The 18,401-nt window shown below is 43.9% G+C and overlaps 2 protein-coding genes across 2 annotated transcripts in view; one reads left to right on the top strand and one right to left on the bottom strand.

Moving 5' to 3' along the window:
* Positions 1-6,861: 6,861 nt before the first annotated feature.
* Positions 6,862-18,127, bottom strand: HINT3 (histidine triad nucleotide binding protein 3). Its single transcript, XM_073676029.1, has 5 exons — positions 17,929-18,127; positions 15,267-15,381; positions 14,309-14,378; positions 9,372-9,498; positions 6,862-8,436 (listed from the first exon to the last, which is right to left on the bottom strand). The coding sequence occupies exons 1-5, from the start codon at positions 18,088-18,090 to the stop codon at positions 8,389-8,391; spliced, it is 522 nt and encodes a 173-aa protein (XP_073532130.1). The 5' UTR covers positions 18,091-18,127; the 3' UTR covers positions 6,862-8,388.
* The window catches only part of TRMT11 (tRNA methyltransferase 11 homolog), a 70,933-nt gene continuing 70,605 nt past the window's right edge, over positions 18,074-18,401 (top strand). The window contains exon 1 of the mRNA XM_073676028.1: positions 18,074-18,221. Coding sequence (XP_073532129.1) covers positions 18,138-18,221 — 84 coding nt within the window. The 5' untranslated portion in view covers positions 18,074-18,137. The remainder of the gene's footprint in view (positions 18,222-18,401) is intronic.

An 18,401-nucleotide genomic window follows, 5' to 3' on the forward strand; every position in this document is an offset into this window, starting at 1 on the left:
CAAGGCGCGTGGCAAGGGACGGGGAACTGGGCCGTGGGCAAGCTGAAATTGTGCCACAACAAACACCCACATCTTCTCACCCGACCCTCCTGTCCCAATTCCTAGGGGATCGCAGCACACCACTGTTGAACCCAGAGCAGTGTCAAAAGGTTGTTGGTTAGATAGCGGATAATGCTTCCAGTCACTTTGCCACCACCACCACCCTGTATTCCACACGGTCAAGTCTCAGTAGCTGTGAGTCTGGACTGCATATTCCTAACCCTGATCCTCCTTCCTTCCACCATGCAGAGTGCCCGGAGACAACTGATCCCACATTTGGACACTCCGAAGAGCTGTTCACTTTTCCATTTATAGATTCGGGCCTCTCGCCTGGTCCACTTGAAGCGGGGCAAGAGGAGATCGCATGTAGCGATGCCCAAATATTTGAGCAGCCACGGTCACACGAAGGCGACGGTGGGAAAGTGTCCCAAGAGGTGGACGATGATGAGACACAATTGACAGAAAGTCAGGAGGAGGACCAGGGTGCGGAAGTGGAAGACGAGGTGGTGGATGATATAGTAACTGACCCAACCTGGCAGGAGGACATGCAGAGCGAGGACAGCAGCACACAGGGGGAGGGAGGCAGAGCACCCCAACAGGCAGGAAGAAGCAGTGTGGTGGCCGCAGACAGAAGGCAGGCAACCATTCCCCGTAACACCAACACGAAGGAAGTTGCCAGTACAACTGTTAGGTCTTACTGAGTCTGGTTGTTTTTAAAGACTCTGCCGATAACCCCCAAAAGGCCATTTGCACCACCTGCCTGGCCAGCATCAGCAGGGGTGGCAAAACTAGCAGCCTGACCACCACCAGCATGATCAGGCACATGGCAGCAAAGCACCAGACTTTGTGGGCCGAACCCCAGGGTCCAGGAACTGTGTCTACAGGTGGCACCACTGCTTCTTCCCCTGTTGTGCATGCAAGCCAATCCCCTGTCCATGGTGCATGCGAAGATGCCTCCTGCCCTGCACCTGTCATTGCACACTCTCAAGTAGCAGCATCAGGAAGCACGTCCACATTCTTGTACCAGTGCAGTGATCAGTTGTCCATACCCCAGTCCTTGGAACACAAGCGCAAATATGTAGCCAACGCCCCACAGGCCACACTACTAAATTCCCACATTTCACGACTGCTTGCGCTCGAAATTTTGCCTTTTAGGCTCGTGGAGACGGAAGCATTCCACAACCTGATGGCGGCAGCCGTCCCTCGGTACTCGGTCCACAGCCGCCACTATTTCTCCCAGTGTGCCATCCCCGCATTACACAAGCACGTGTCCAAAAACATTAGCCGTACCCTCAACAACGCAGTTACCCGGGATAGTTCAAACATAAATTTAGTAGAAAAAAAAACAATTTTTCAATTTCACATCCCGATGTTATAAGCCTTCGTGAAGCACCTGTGCTCCAAAAAAGATCAGTACAAACCTAAAATTCCTTGAGAGGTGTAGTTTCCAAAGTGGGGTCTCTTGGGGCTTTCTGCTGCAACATGACATCTGCAATTCCAGCCAAAATTGAACTCCAAAAGCCTATTAGCTCTTCTTCTCTTCTGTGCCACGCCATGTGCCCAAACATTAGATTCTGACCACATATGGAGTACTGGCTTGTTCAGTTCAAACTGCTTAACAATTTTTTTTGAGCATTTTCTCTCATGACAGCTTGTGAAAATGTGACATTTAAGTCAAAAGCAACATTTTAGTTGAAACAGTGTAATTTTCCATTTTTTCATCCCATGTTGCATTAATTCCTACGAAGCATCTGATGGATTAACAAGCTTTCCAAAGGTGGTTTTGAATACTTTGAGGCGTGCAATTTTTAAAATAGTATCACATTTGGGGGTTTACGTACATATAAGCCCCCTCAAAGTCACTTCAAAACTGAATAGGTCAGTAAAAAAAGTAAAATAAAAAAAATAGATTTTGTAAGTTTTCTTGAAAAAGTTAAAATTGTTGGCAAACTTTTAACTAGAGTTGGGTGAATTTAATTTGGAATTGAATTCTACTTACATTTTACAAAAATCCGTATTCTCCAGAATGCATATTTTTTTTAATTTGCTCCGCAAACCACAGCAGGCTGTCAATAGGTTAAAAAATAAACACACCTCACTGCTCTCTGTACCCCACAGAGTCCTCTACACATCTTCTTACAGGGGACCAAACTGCATCTTTGCGCTAGCCTGTGACTTCCGGCCCCAACTATGCCCGGGTCATCTTGGGCCTAATCGCAGCCATAAGTCCAAAATGTAACACACTGTAATAGTAACAAGATTCGCCAAGGACTGCACGTGGTACAGTTAATTTTTCGATTGTTTATTCCCTCTTAGTCAGTGTCCAGCTTTCTGCAGCAGAGCAAATTTGAAAAGGCCACAGTGCCCTCTAGTGGCAATATGTTTTGACACATTTTGTTGTGTTTTACACCATTTTACTTTTTCCAGTTCTGTAAATTAAGCTTAAAATTCTCAAAAAAAACAGGTTATGCCATATCCATTGTTAATTCCAGAAGTCCCATAGATCATGAATGGAGTGGAGACTAAGCAAGCACAAGCTCCATTCAAAATAAGTCTCAGCTATCAGAAAGTCATTCCCTAACTTGGCTTCGAGAAGAAACCCTTTAATCTTTGCATTATGAAAATATATACAATCCTACTTACCGCTTATTTATCACAGCTATGTCATTTATGAGTTTTCTTCTCTTTAAAGGGAATATGGCACCAGGTTTTTCTTACCCCATCTGAGAACAGCATTATGTAAGGGCAGAGCCCCAGATTCCAGTGATGTATCACTTACTAGGCGGCTTGCTGCAGTTTTGATAAAGTTCTCTGAGCTCTGTATAACCCCAGCCACACCACTGAGTGGCAGCTTTCTGTGCATAGGCAGAAAGCCACCAATTAGTGGTGGAGGCGCGGTTATACAGAGCTCATAAATATGATTGACTTCCTCGCAGCAGGTTTACTAGTCTAATGATAATCTCCTGCTGATAAAACTTTGATTTTAATAAAACTACAGGAAGAAGCCCAGTAAGTGACACATTGCTGAAATCATGGTCTCTGTTCCTCCATTATGCTGCTCTCAGATAGGGCAGCAAAAACTTGGTGACAGATTCCCTTTAAAGTCTGTCAAGTAGTAAACGATCAGGTCAGGCGAGAATCTCTGGTTTCTATTCAATGGCCGCAAACACCAGGTATACTAGAATTTGTATAAATTTCATTACACAATGACTAAGCTTCATTAAGCAATAGAAAATCCAAGTAGAGAAAGGCAAAAAAAAAATTGCTTTAGTAAGTTTCTCAGCTTTCTGCCAATACTACAACATACATTATACATAATATACACACACACACATATACACATTATATAAAATATATATATATATATATACACACAAACATATATATATATATATATATATATATATATATATATATATACATATATATATATATATATATAACATGGATCAAATGACCCAAGGGAGTGGTGCCTACCCCCCTTTTGATATTATATATACCTTCAGACGGTGTGCCCACTCACGTCATTAGGTTCTCCTTCCTCCTGTTTATAACCACCTACCATCTCTTTGTTGTCATTTCCACAGCAAAATTAATGATGGGCGAATATGGACAGAAAAGCAAAGTAGAAGAGAGTCAAGTGAACAGCTCAGTAAGTGATCTAAAGAAGACATGGCAAAACTGGGCAAATCAGCATGTGGATTATCAGAAACAAAACCCTTTCAGCAATACCATACAGCCTGGCACTGTCCGCGCTGACACTCAGGATCCGGAGTATGGCAAGCCCAAAGATGGCACCCTGACAGCACAAAGAGGTAAAGATGCCCACAAGCACCTTGGAAAGGAAGTGGAAGAACTGTGTCTGGTCATAAGAAGCACTGGGGTAACTGCTGCTGATGGTCTAACTAGAGTCACATTTGGGAAGTTGTTTGATTCCTACGTGACTATTTCTAATAAACTAGTAGGGGTTTTGTTGAGAGCCAGAAAACATGGGCTTCTGCACTTTGAAGGAGAGATGCTTTGGCAAGGCAGAGATGACCATGTTGTTATTACACTGCTAGAATAAAATGAGTACATTATATTACAGACTATAATGTAATGATATTCGTTACCTGATAGGGCCGGTATGCTGTGTGGAGGGATGCAGCAATTGGTTTACAACATGAATGAATGGTAAGGAATTATTACTACCGTTTCCCTCATTTTGTCCAGGTGTCCATTATTTTAACGCAGTATGCAATTCTAATTTACTAAAATGAAAGTGTTCATACAGATGTGAACAAAACCCAAAAGTGATATTGAAATGCTCCTTTAGGGAATATGAACACCATAGAGAGCCTACATCTCCGATCAGAGCTTACTCCATATACTACTTGTATAACTTTAATACTTCTCTGGGGAAAATCAGCTGTTTGCTTGGTGTGGGTGTAAGAGGGTGTTAAAGAGATATGTGTGTTGGTGATGACTGTGAGTGGAGGCCACACCTGTAACGATGACATCTGACCACTAGATGTCAGTGACACTCACTGTTGATCTAAATTTTATTAAGTGTTAACAAAACAATACTTGAATAATTTTATGAATGCTGCGATGCAAATAATAGACGAACTGTGCAGTGAAAATGCAATTTTGCTGCTTGAGTTATAAAATACTTTCATTGCATCATTGCTCTGCCACTCAAGCTGAGGATGGATAAAGTTTGTTTGGTGGAGAGGGGTTGGGTTGCCACGGAGACGGAGCTGGGACGTGACACGTGTGGTCTGGGAGCTCCTGGTGGATGAGAAAAAAAGGAAGGTCTGGAGTAGGCGAACCTGGTTCCCCCTTGGAGTGCAGCGCTTTCATGCTCCTGTGATTGGTGACATCTGGGACAATAATCCTCTATTTCTGTTCAGTGAAGAGCGCGGGGAAGTGCAACAGTGGGATAACATTGAAAAGAGCCGGCCATCTTGTGAAGTGTGACACGGCGCCCGCGGAGGGTAAAGCACCCTATGTTTTAAACAAGGATGAGGTTCCTCATGTTCTTCTTATTTTAAATTCTCCCTGACCGATCCAGCGAGTTAGTTAGGGTCAGCTAGGTGTTGAGACCAATCTAAATGACTAGTCTCTATGGGACGGTGTCAGTAAGGCACGAACTGTGTTCATCTCGTCAACGACTGCTGATAGCGCGGTGCGAAGTTCAGAAAGCCACAGTCAGTGGTGAAGCTCCCGAGGCATCCACCTGTCTGGATTGAATCTCCCGCAGAGCATGCTAATCAAATGAATTGGCTATCATCTGTGTTCTTGTAAATGGGAATTGAATATGGTTGCTTATTTTATATGTTATTCTTGTTAGGTGAACTTGGCCTGTAATCCGCCTAGCTGTACAGCTGAGTTTGGTCATATTGGGATCCCAGAAAGTTTATTGATTGGGAATAGTATTAAGATTGTGAACCAGGAAAAAAGACACATATTACGGCTTCCCCTTAGGAACTAGCCCTGTTTAAGTCCGGACACATTTAGGGGAGAGGGGTGGCATTATTGGCCCAAGGGAAGACATCCCCTTACTGGGACCAGGGATATGTGGCTGTTCTCCTGGTAAGAAAAATAAAACACAATTCTTTTGTACGAGTTGTTGGATTAAACATTTTACTGTTTATTTTATTCACTTTTCTTCCCCATACAAACAGGGGTGAGTTTTGTTACAATAAATCTTGTTATTGTTTTACCACCGTTTTTCTTTTGAAGCTCATCTGTCGTGTCAGTGGCATCACTGTATCAAAACAGAATCTTACCCCCGTCGTTAGTAGTCGGGGCCTTTTACATGGGCACAGCACTGGCTTCAATCTGTAAAAGACACGTCTTGTGACACAACCACTTTAAGGGGTTTTCCAGCACTATGATATCAAAGACCTATACTTGGCCATTAAACCGTGTATGGAGCAGTTGTGTTCCGTTCTGTACACTGCCGAAGCTGATTGGTAGGGGCGGTGAGTGTCGGACTCCTTGTGACCTGATATTGACGACAACCAATAGGTCATCATCACAACCATCCTGTTATGTGCTACCCCCATCCTGTTATGTGCTCCCCCATCCTAGTATATGATCCACCATCTTGCACCCCCATCCTGTTTTGTGCTCCCCCACCCTGTGATATGCTCCCCCCATCCTGTTATGTGCGCCCCCATCATGTATTGTGCTCCCCCATCCTGCACCCCCATCCTTCCATCAATGAAATAATATAAAAAAAACCCACTCCTACTCACCTTTCCATCGCTCCCCTGCAGCGCATCGCCTGTGTTGTTTAACTAAAATGGTGCCGGAATCAGCCCCTGCATAGCGCGCTATCTGGCGCCATTTTAGTGAAGACGCAGTTGTAGAGTGTCTTCAACAAAATGTCGCCGGATAGCGCGCTATACGCATGTGCCAATTCCGAGGCCACACTCCTCCACCGGCCTCCGGGCCGAACAGAGTCGTTGCGGCAACACTCCTCCCGGGCAGGTATGTGCTTATGGTGCCGGAGATCGCGGGATGCGTTCAGTGCCTAAGCATACCGCGATCTCCGGCACCACACTCCTCATCCCTGTCTGGGATGTGGATGTGTTCCTTCGGTCTAGGGCCAGACTGCGTAGGCGCGGTCTATAGAGGCTTCGGACAGACGGACACATCCCTGATTATATTATAGATATCTTGGTGTTTTTTTGTTTGTTTTTTTTTTTAAACTAATTCACTAAACCATACAGGTAAATGAAGCATGTTTGAGGGAAAATGGACAAAAAAAAAAATCAGCAATTCATGGTAATGTCATCTGGAAGACTCAGAAGAATAAGAATGACAGCCACTGAGTTTTGCAGCCTGAAATATTCCCGTTATTTATTATTATGCTTGCTTATATGGAGCCAACCTATTCCACAGAGATTTACAGACTTTATTTTTCCCATCACTGACCTCACTGGGGTTCACAATCTAAATCTCTATCAGTCTGTATTTGTAGTGTACAAAGAAACCAAAGAGGAAACCCAGGCAAACAAGGGAAAGACATACAGACTCCTTGCAGATATTGTCCTTGGTGGGATTTGAAACCAGGACTCCAGCACTGCAAGGCTGCAGTGCTAACCACTGAGCCACCGTGCCTTCAATTTCAAAACCATTGATTGTTATACCTGTCAATCACAGATAGACACAGATCTGCCCACTGGACAGAAAATCCCAGAAATGGCAGAGGTGTCAATGAATAAATCACAGGTTATACTGAGTTTTTTCTCAAAAAACTATGTATCAATCTGCTCATGACCACTGTGTTTAAAAATGCTGTTGAACTGTGCAATTTTTCCTTATGGTTTTCTAAACTAAGCCTAAAAAAATGAAAGTAAAAAAAGCACAAGCCTGCAGATAGGACAGCATTATTTGATGGTGTCACGTTCCCTTTAAATCGTGCTGAACAAACACTTCACTTCTTAATAAATGTCGCATACATCTAGGCCATGTCCCCATGTAGCATAAATGCTCGGTTTATTCCGCAGTGTTTTTTTCATGCAAAATCTGCTGAATTTAACAGTTCAAGCAAATTGGAAGTGATTTCATGAACTGTGTTTAAAAATGCTGTTGAACTGTGCAATTTTTCTTATGGTTTTCTAAAAAGAGCCTAAAAAAAAATGCAAGAAAAAAACACATATGCAAAAGCTGCATCAAATCTGCACCAAAAGAGGAGAAAACGCATCAAAATGCAATAATCAGAGCAGATTGTGATTATGTATTTTGGTGAGGACACCTGTGGAAAAATGCAGAATTGATTGCAAATGGGAACGTGGTCCTAAAATAAATGGTTACTTTTTTTTTTTGTTGCCGTCTTTTTCCTTCCTGGTCTCACGCCATTTTGGATGCACCTCTCTTACATTCATACACCATTACAGGGCATATGAACAAGGGATGGAGGCAAACAACACCTTTAACTATAGTTTAAACCTATATATATATATATATATATATATATATATATATATATATATATATATATATATATATATATATATATATATATATATATATATATATATATATATCTCCTAAATTTGAAAAATCTATTATATTAGTACAATAATCACACTGTCCGGAAGCTCACATGCTCCATGCCACATTGCAGTCGATTGGCAGTCCAGATTTCTTAAATCGCTTCCTAATAACTTAGGAGTATATTATCAGACGCAAACATTACCTTCTGTCACTTCTCAACCTGAATTTCAATCTAACAATAAATATTCCGCATTCATTAATAATAATATTATATCATACAACTCCTCCATTTGTATGGACCAGTACCCCCTGGTCCAGTCAATCGGAATGATACTGGACAACAACAAAATGCTTCAAATTTCAACTCGCAGGCACGTTTGCTTGAAGGCGCTCAATAAGTTGATCAGCCTGAAAAGAAAAAGGAATGACATTTTATAGGGAGATTGTTACATGTCATTCTGTGGTATTTTGCTTTTAAAATAGTACCAGCCATACATTTTACATGCTAAACAGGCCACATCGTGATGAAGTGGCTAAAAATCTGAATAAAATGTATTTTTTTTTGTTATTTCTCATCTAGGTTGTGGAGATATTAGCTTGTAAAGTTCATATGCTAACTTCTACTATAACCAAACAGGGGGGTTAGCAGATATTCATCTCTGGTGGCTTGTACTTTTTCCCCTGTATGACGTTGACCAATTATAAGAAGGAGGTGTCATGCAGGTGAAAAAAATGCCCCCAGAGATGCATAGAACTAGCTTTCTGTTGGCATATGGTAAGTCATGTCTAACCAGATCACACAGATCTAACTGTTGGTGGCTATTTTGCAGTTGGAGGGGAGCAGACAGGTGTGTCATTACATACACCGCTCTGCATCTATCCCAGGTATTGGGAAATAATGTGCCAGTACCTTGGATAGGTACAGAGCGCTGTATGTGACCAGCTGTAGTGTGTGAACTATTCTTGTCACACACAACGCCTAGCATATATCCAAGAGGAATAATGGGCAGGTAAATGGGATAAATGCATTGTTGTGTTTGTAATAACACACACAGCTCTACTCTCCTCCGTCTGCACAGTCATCACCGGCAGTTGGATCTGTGTGACCTGGTTAGACATGAGTTTTACCAATCCACACAGACAGCCATTTCTGACCTTCCCTGGGGGAGATTTTTTTTTCTTCCTGTATGATTTCTCTTGCTTATGATTGGACAATGTCATACAGGTGAAAAAGTACACAAGAAGTGCACAACTTTTATGCACACCTCGAAGAGTGAATATAAGTACACACATATCAGAAGTAGATACTTTATTCCAGACCCGGATTATCCCAAAATATTTACCGTGATAAACCAGTAAGAATTCAGTCTATAAATCATTCGAGAGAGAAATCCCAGCTGGCTGGCTGGAGCCAGAACATGAAGATGTAGATGGGATATTGAGCAGAAAGGAGGCCAATGGAAACCCAACCTGACAGTAAAAGGAAAAAAAATCAATATGCATTTAAAAACAACAAACAATATGAAGAATGGCACTTTAAAGAGAATGCAGGGAACAACATAAGATAATGCAGGGAACAAAATAAGATGATGTTCAGAGCAACTTCAATTAACCCTTCTGTAGAAAAGTAGTACAAAAGAAAACATGTCTATATCTGTGAGCTGCCAATGCAGAAAGAAGGTTGTGTTTGCTGAATAGGAAATGATCATGACTTTTTAGACACTATAATATTGGAGATGGGACTAAGCAGATATTTTACAGATGACCAAGCAATGTAGTATTAGTGCAGTTTATGAAAAATATTCATAAATCAACATTTGACAGATATGTTTGGGTATCCACCTGACAAATGAGATGAATCTAGATGCATGTAAAGATATGCAGTTTGCACCATAATCTGTATGTTCTACTAGGAGTAAAACTAGGAGAGTCACTTGTAGAGAAGGATCTGGGTATAATATTTGTGGATCATAGACTAAACAACAGCATTCAATGTCAATCAGCGGCTTCTAAGGCCAGTGGGATATTTGTCATGTAATAAAAGAGACATTTACTCATGGGACATAATGCTACATTTGTGCGACCTCATTTGGAGTATGCAGTTCTGGGCATCACTTCACAGAAAGAATCCCCTGGAATTAATGCCCTTGTACACATTAGAGGAAACCCATCTGAACCCGAAAATCTGATGTGCTTGGGAGGCTCCAGTATCTGGGAGTTGGACATTTCAATACTTGATCCTTTTGTTTTCAGGGAAAGATAGGCGCTAGCCCACTGGCAGCAGCTTTCTCCTCTCTTCCCGGTGAATACACATGGATACCCAAATTGCTAAAGCCAATCGCTCATGTGCATGGTGGAGTTGGGAGAGATACTGTCTGCTGGACCAATGTTCTGTCAAAAGCGATCTCATGTGCATGTGTATGCCAGCTTTAGAAAGAAGAGCATCTAAAGTAATAAAGGGCATGGAGGATCTTAAGAAATATTAAAAGAATTTATTTAGCCCAGAAGAGACATCTAAGGACATTTTTATAAGAATGGCAAAAAACTGTTCCATTTTAAAACCCTCTCAAAAGACAAGAGAACGTTTCTTCCATCTGAAGAAGACAAAATTCAATCTTAAGATGTGAAATTGAATTTTTACCATGAGATCTTTGGGGGAACCGTCAATTTTAAAACAATAGAACATTAACATTTATGTCACAATTCGTGCTTAAATGTAAATCCAGGCTGACAGACACTTAGGATGAGGATGGAAATGTTTCATTTTTTAGGGGACAAACATAAAGGATGAGGATAGCTGCTTTGCACAGCAATCTCTTTCTCCATTGACTTCAATAGTAAAAATAACATAAACTTTCTATTTTAGTAAGTGAAAAAAAATGTCATTACACAACAAAGGTGAACATGTCTAGCCAATGTATTAAGATGTTGAACTGCTTAATACAGTTAGTATCACTTGGCTATATAATGCATAGCATGTGGACTCCGGGAATGTAGAAATTATTCTGGATCTCAGGGTATGACAACCTTTTCCGGGGCAAGAATGTTTCTTTTTCACGTCAAGGAAACTTCCTTCATCTCTGTTACTTGAAAAAAAGACATTATTGCCCCAAAAGGTGTCATACTCTGAGAATCCTAAAAAAGATCAACACTAATTACTACATTCATGGAGTTGAAGACAGATTGTGCCACCGTCTGTGTCTGGATGTGTAGTTTCCGGAATCCACACTGTATGCTAACTAATGTACCTTCATGAAGTCCTCAGTAACTTCAGAGGGATTTCAAAACATGGTGTAAAATCTACCAGCACTACGTTTGATGCTATACAATAGTGTTGTGCCAAATGTAGCACGAGACTAAGGTGAGCCTCTTCATACCACTCTCCACTGGATTTCTGCACATGCACTAATGTCCTAATCCTAAGCAGAGCCTTGGTTCTCTCCTCTTAGGCCACGTTCACACGTTCAGTATTTGGTCAGTTTTTTACATCAGTATCTGTAAGCCAAAACCAGGAATGGGTGATAAATGCAGAAGAGGTGACGTATTTCTGTTATACTTTTCCTCTGATTGTTCCATATTGCTGTAAAGCCAATGCTACTACTTATCTGTATTGTGGAAACAGTTTCAATAAACCCCAATGGAAAGCTCATAACCTTCAACAACAAATAGGGAATTTAGGCAATTCTCTGTAGGCCTTATTAGCCTAAGTACTTTACTACAACATCTAATATATATAATAGTCTTATCTCGTCTGTCTGTCCTTCTGTCCAGGAAATCCCACATCGCTGATTGGTCCGGCCGCGGCCAATCAGCGACGTGGGATTTCAGAAAAAGATGGCGGCCGTTAGCGCCTCATCTGCCGCACGGAGGTCAGCGCCGATGCAGCCGGGAGATGACAGGCGCTAGCCAGTCATCTCCCGGCTGCTCGCAGTAGAACTACCCCGACCGGCGGCGCCGCTGACCTCCATGCTAGGGCCGCTGATCTCCCGACGGCAAGTGTGAAGGGAGGACCGGGGAGCGGCGGCGCCGCCGGTCGGGATGTTTCTGCTGCGAGCAGCAACTCATCTCCCGGCTGCTCGCAGCGGAAGTACCCGCACAGGCAGCGCCGCTCCCCGGACCTCACTAATACGAGTCGCTTATCGGTCGCGACCAATCAGCGATTTTGGCACCAAATTTAAACACGCTCTCCGGTCCTCAGTAACAGGGCTCGCTGACTGGTCGTGGCCGCCAGGCGCGACCAATCAGCATTATTGGTGCCAAATTTAAACACCGCTCTGCACAGAGGTCAGCGGCGATGCAGATGGGAGCTGACCGGCACTAGGCGGTCATCTCCCGGCTGCTCGCAGCACAAGTACCCCGACCGGCGTCGTCGCTGACCTCCATGCGGCTACCGTCGGGAGATCAGCAGCTAAGGCCGCTGATCTCCCGATGGCAAGTGTGAAGGGAGGACTGGGGAGCGGCGCCGCCGGTCGGGATACTTCTGCTGCGAGCAGCCGGTCATCTCCCGGCTGCTCGCAGCGGAAGTACCCACACAGGCAGCGCCGCTCCCCGGTCCTCACTAATACGATACGGTGGCCGCGACCAGTCAGCGATATTGGCGCCAAATTTAAACACCACTTTGCTGATTGGTCGCGGTCGCCGGCCGCGACCAATCAGCAATTTTGGCGCCAAATTTAAACACCGCTCTGCTGATTGCGCCCGGTCGGCCGCATACATATTCTAGAATACCCGATGCGTTTGAATCGGGCCACCATCTAGTGAAGAAATAACCTTCCTATGGTAACTCTTAACATAGTATAATTTTCTATCAAATGTAATCCTTACCTGGAAGTGTATCTTGGTCATTCCATTTACCTATTGTTAAGAAACATTGTAACCTTCCATGTTGTACGCACTCTTTCTTATACTAAACCTGCTGTCATTTTGGCAACACAGGCAATGGTTCAATACATTCTATATGCTATCTTATGTCCACGCCCCCTGAGGAAGCAGGGTGAAACATGCGTCGGGGCTTAGGACACCATTAATAAGCTAACTCTCTATAGGTATGTAACAAATAGGTATTGTTACATGATTATTGATAGCCTTCCACTGTAATTTAGTTACTTAGCCCTTCCATTTATCACTATATGGTTATTATGCATAGGGACTTGGGATGATAGATTGAATGCCAACTATGCTTGATTTTATGTTATTACTGCAATTCTGACTACTTGAATATTATATATTACTGACTAAATTGTATTGATCTATTTTTTCTACTAATTTCCCATGCTCCCTATTTTTACAATGCTAGTTGTATATTCTTACAGCTATGGACTACTGTCCTTAATGTTATAGTACATTTTTATTGTGAGCTAGTCCTATATGCTCTAGATAAATTTATACTGTGCCTGATTAATTTGTATATTTTGAGGATACCTTGCCTTTTAATTGTTTTTTAATGTGTTTTAAAATATGTTTAAATAAATAATTGTATTGTATTAATGGAGCGTCATTGCACTTGTTTAAATCCTTCTAGGTCACCCCTGTGGGATTATGTACTGCTCAATCCATAGGATGCATCCCTACTTTCTTTATAGGTCGGCATAAGGATTCTGGCTAGTACCTTATGTCTTCATTAGGATTGTTTTCAGGTATAATAGAAGTAACCAGACTTAAAAAATCCCTTATTCACCTAACCCCATGCGTCTGTAGGCAATTACATGATAATTACAATGGTGTTTGTAGCTAAACTATATGTTGTGTTGTTTTGATAAAGTTATAAATGCCTTCATGTGTGTAAAACCAATACCACAAATCTTCTGAAAAAAATGCCATTCCATTTGGTGGATCGCGCAAATCTGGTGACGACAGCGCAGACATCTTTGAAATCCAGCGCATTCTCTTGTAGGGTCCGAGATCACAATGCCTCTGTCATGCACAGCAAGCTTGGTGAGGCTGGAGTGCATACACCTCGGAATACAGCTCTGACTCGGGGTAACGGGTTTACACACATCGACTCAAGTTTTGAATTTATAACTATATCGGAACTACAAAAGATATAGCTACAAACACCATTGGAATTATCTTGGAATTGCCTGCAAGCGCATAGAGTTATTTGACAAGGGGATTTTCTGATGTCAGGTTCCCTTTAATGCCATGTCCAATCTACAACAGAGTGAAACAGATCTTGGTCTGAAACCATTATGTTTCCTTATGTTAAATATTAAAACGCAGTAAAAAAAAATTAAGGAATAAGAAGAATTTATGCAAAGAACTAAACCTCATACGAAGTTACCTTGTATCCTCCAGATCTGTGACATTGTTTTTCTGGAGCACATTCTTTCCTACTTCCACCATATTTTGAACTGCACGAAAAAGATAAAGAGAAGCAGCTAAATCTCAGAAAGGGAAACACATCACACACAGCTTCTGTGGACTGAGCTCTACCGCCTCTCTGTGATGATGGTGGGTGCCAAATCTATTCTTCCCTACAGACAATGAAAATGGAGGCATACAGTGACTCAGGTAATGCACCAGAACGGGATCCCTATTAAAGTCCTACCGGGAGGAGATAACTTTGGAGCATAATTCACTGGTTTCTTTAGCTCATTATCCAGACTAACTACAATATTATAGCATATATGTAAAAGATTTAAATGTGTGGGACAATTGTCATCACAGACTGGAATTGTCCTTTAAGGAGAATCTGTCAGCAGGATTTCACCCTCCAAACTACTTATATGCGCATGTAGCTCTTTCAAAACAAGCCCAACAAGACCTGTACATGGCCAGTCCTTTATTTTTTTTTACTGAGAAATCTGTGTTTGAATCGATATACAAATGAGGCTGAAGAAATATGGTAGATCTGAAGCCGCTGTCACTCCAGCTCTATTCGCCACCCAATGTCGCCTTCTTCTGCTTCACTGTTGTCTCCTTTGCCTCAAATTCACACAGCATATAGGCTCAGTCAAGCAAGAGGAGGTGGTGCTGGGCGGGGAATAGAGCTGGTGTGACAGAGGTTTCAGTTCTACAAATAGCTCTTCAGCCTCATTTGCAGATGCCGATTTCTCAGTGATGGAGTAACAGACTGGCCATGTAAAGGTATTGCTGCATTTGTCTTTATAAAAGGCTACATTAACATATAAATAGTTTGGGGAATGAAATTCTGCTGACAGAGTCCCTTTAACTACTAATGTCACCTGGAATCGAAGGCACACATACAATAAAGAGTTGTATCTGCCCATTCATCTTACCTAATTGCACATGATCATTTGTTAAGGTTTTACAGTTTCCTACATGCTTTTTGGGTACAACCAGATAGTGATAAGGTGCTCCAGGTCGTATGTCTCTGAAGCAGGCCAGCTCCTCCTGAGAAAAGAAACAATGTGTTAGAATATTCAGTATCAGTACTACATCACTCAGTTGAGATCCTAACCATTTATTACATGTGCTTGTACCACATTAGGAAGAAAAGGGTCTAATATCAGCTCCAGAAAGAATGCCTATGTTGTGTAGGGTCGGTGTGAGGAATTGCAGCTCAGTCCAATTCCAGACACAACATATGGGCAAGTGTGAACTGTTTCTGTGAGTAAAGAGGAATAAAAGCATGAAGTGGACAGGAAATATAAAGAAATTGTGTAGATAAAATAATGTGTCACAAGTGTGAATCTGCCCGTGATGTGAGAAATGTGCAGTACACTTTTTGTTGTGTCAAAAAGTAACAAAAACACAACATTGGGAGTGAATATTAATATCAGTAGACGGACAGTCTGTGGCAGGCACAGCTTTCATTGTGATTAGGGCACAGTGAACCTTCACCTCTGTCACATTGCTGCAGACATGTGTAAGGACAGGGTTATACTGTTAGCAATGATGTCACAAAAATAACAGATCCCAGCTAAATACCGCAACCCACAAGTCTGATAGTAATGGCGATTAACATTTAATGTGACCCTAACATTACCGTAAAGAACAAACGTGCTGCATCCTGCAGTATCAGGACTGTTCAATGAATATAAAGGGCTGATGTGCAATTACCACATCAGTATGGAGAACACACCAAATTAATGTAAATGAGCTGGACGCATGTTCCTGTTAGCAAGTATTAGCAATCCCCATATTTCAGAGGAAAGTAATAGGATTGAAGTGATAATGTAGCACCCTGAGGGCTCGGCTGCTACAGGGGTATTGCACCTCAAGCCAGAGGTGTGGTATTCCACTCCCGGGTAAGGATGGAGTGTGGAACTGAGCTCAGTACGCTGCATGCACTACATACATCCCATTTCCGGGGGACAGAACTACGGTACTCCCACCAAGTAACTGTGCAGGTACGACAGCGTCTGTCCCTGGCTGGAGTGGGAAGGGGGGTGGAACATCCCAGTAGTGTAGGGGCAGATAGGGGGAGTACTCTGGGTAAAGTTAGGAGCCCATTGGGTGCTGGTCACCTGGGCTCACACATAGAGGGAGTATATATGGTGGGCACCATCTTGGAATAGGGTCGAGTTCAGCCTGAGGAGAAGCAGAGCAGAGGAGCTCAGCCAGGAGGGCTGACTGGAGCTGTGGCTCCGGCTGGGCCCAGCTCCAGGACCAGGCTTGCAGAGGAGAGGAAGAAAGGCCCAGAGAAGCAGAGTCAGAGGGAACCCTGAGATCCCAGAATTAAGCCAAAAGGGTGAAGGGTTGGCAGAAGAGGGCACCGGATCCCAAACTGACGGAGGCAAAACATCCTTAATCAGGAACCGGAGGTCGTGGTCAAGTTTTGCCACGACCCTCACCATATCCACCAGGAAGACAAACCACGAGTAGGGTCAGGGAAGCCCGAGAAGGTTTTACCACCAAGAGGCCCGAGGGAGCCGGACTAAGGTGGATCCCTGGTGGGGACGGCCAGCAGAAAGAGAGAGAGAGGGGAGCGCAGGACCACGCTCCGGAACTGCCTGGGGGTTAGCCGAGCCCCGCACCTGGTGGACGCAGCACGGCTCGGGTGGTCACTCAAGGCCAGAGTGACTAAAGCAACATCAGTGAGTAAAAACCCTGAAACTGCATCTCACGTCTCTGACTCTCCTTTCTGCACTAACACTACCCCCATCATCCGCACCAGCTGCCCTGAGGCCATACCCCTCCCGTTGGGGGTTATACCATCATCGCTGCACCCATACTACCGGCCTCAGCGGACTGTTCTGCAGCGGCGGCCTTGTGACCGCAAATCAACGGGTGGCGTAGTCGACACAGAAACAACATCTACCAAGACTGCCACACACTTAGTTTGACACCCTGGGCACGGACCGGGTCACCGCCACGAGGACTACTACCCCTATCCAGATCCGGCTCCGGGTATCCCTTGAACATGGCCCAGGGGGCGCGTCAATAACATACAGTGAGAAGGAAACTCTGCACCCAACACACACCATACTCTACATACAGGATGGGGGGTATGCAGGGTGAGGATATAGGGTTAAACCCTGCCCCCACACAGGGACAGCGGCCAGGACCAGACTAATGCCATTACAGCTTAGGCATAGGCAAGGAGTGTGGCATCACAGCCATGGCACATAGACTGTGGATCAGGGGCGGACATAGTATTAGTGTAACCTACAGGGGCCCAAGAGGTAAAAGGGCCACTACTACCTCCAAAGCAGGTGGAACTGTGCATTATGAGGAAGTATTGGGCTGCACAGGGCCCATATATTGTTGTTCTTTCCCAGGGCCCTCCTCTGTCTGTGGCTGATACTGGGGTAGTGTTACTGCTGCTGGTAAATAATGGCAGGTCCCCCATTATCTTACATAAAGTGGGCACAGGTGCAGGGAGCTCCTAGCTGGGCATGGTGCCCACTGACTGGCACTGTGTGCGTGTATCAGCACAGCACATTCAGCAATGATGCAGTCCTCTTTGTGTCTCCTGCCCCACATGACGTCACTTACGTCATTGTGCAGCAGCTCAGCAGCGTCGCCCTCCTGGTTGTTGGAGATCCTGCAGAAGATGCACTTGCTGTCATAGCTGTCCTCGCCGTGCTCGTCAGCCTCCATCTCTGCCTCCTCCACAATGACAGCCGCCGCCGCCGCCACCGCAGCAGCTCCACCCATCCCCAGTCCCGCACTTCCTGCGCCGCCGTGTGACGTCACCATGAAAGATGGCGCTGTCCTGCAGGAGCGGTGCTGCTCTGAAGAAGTACCTGCTGCTCCTGGCCCAGGAGAACTGCGAGTTCAGGCTGCCGGTGAGAGGGGTCGCAGTCCTGTGTGTCCCAGCATGGTGCTGATGCTGTGTGCCCGCAGGAGGGTGCAGCCTGGGGTGATGGCAGAGCATCCTGCAGGTCCAGCTGCCTTGTGCTCAGTCCCTCACCATTATCACATCTCTGCTTTCTGGCAGTACATAGCACGTGTATTGTTACCTGATG

This window comes from Phyllobates terribilis, unplaced genomic scaffold, assembly GCF_046119375.1.
Source record: "Phyllobates terribilis strain yellow unplaced genomic scaffold, ASM4611937v1 Scaffold_3__8_contigs__length_932513732, whole genome shotgun sequence".
In the NCBI taxonomy this organism is placed as follows: domain Eukaryota; kingdom Metazoa; phylum Chordata; class Amphibia; order Anura; family Dendrobatidae; genus Phyllobates; species Phyllobates terribilis.

Coding starts and splice junctions, on each gene's coding strand:
- HINT3 (XM_073676029.1), bottom strand. CDS start 18,090: ATGGGTGGAGCTGCTGCGGTGGCGGCGGCGGCGGCTGTCATTGTGGAG. Junction 15,382..17,928: donor CTGAGCTGCTGCACAATGAC/GTAAGTGACGTC, acceptor TTCTTTTCTCAG/GAGGAGCTGGCCTGCTTCAG. Junction 9,499..14,308: donor ACAGATCTGGAGGATACAAG/GTAACTTCGTAT, acceptor TTTTACTGTCAG/GTTGGGTTTCCATTGGCCTC.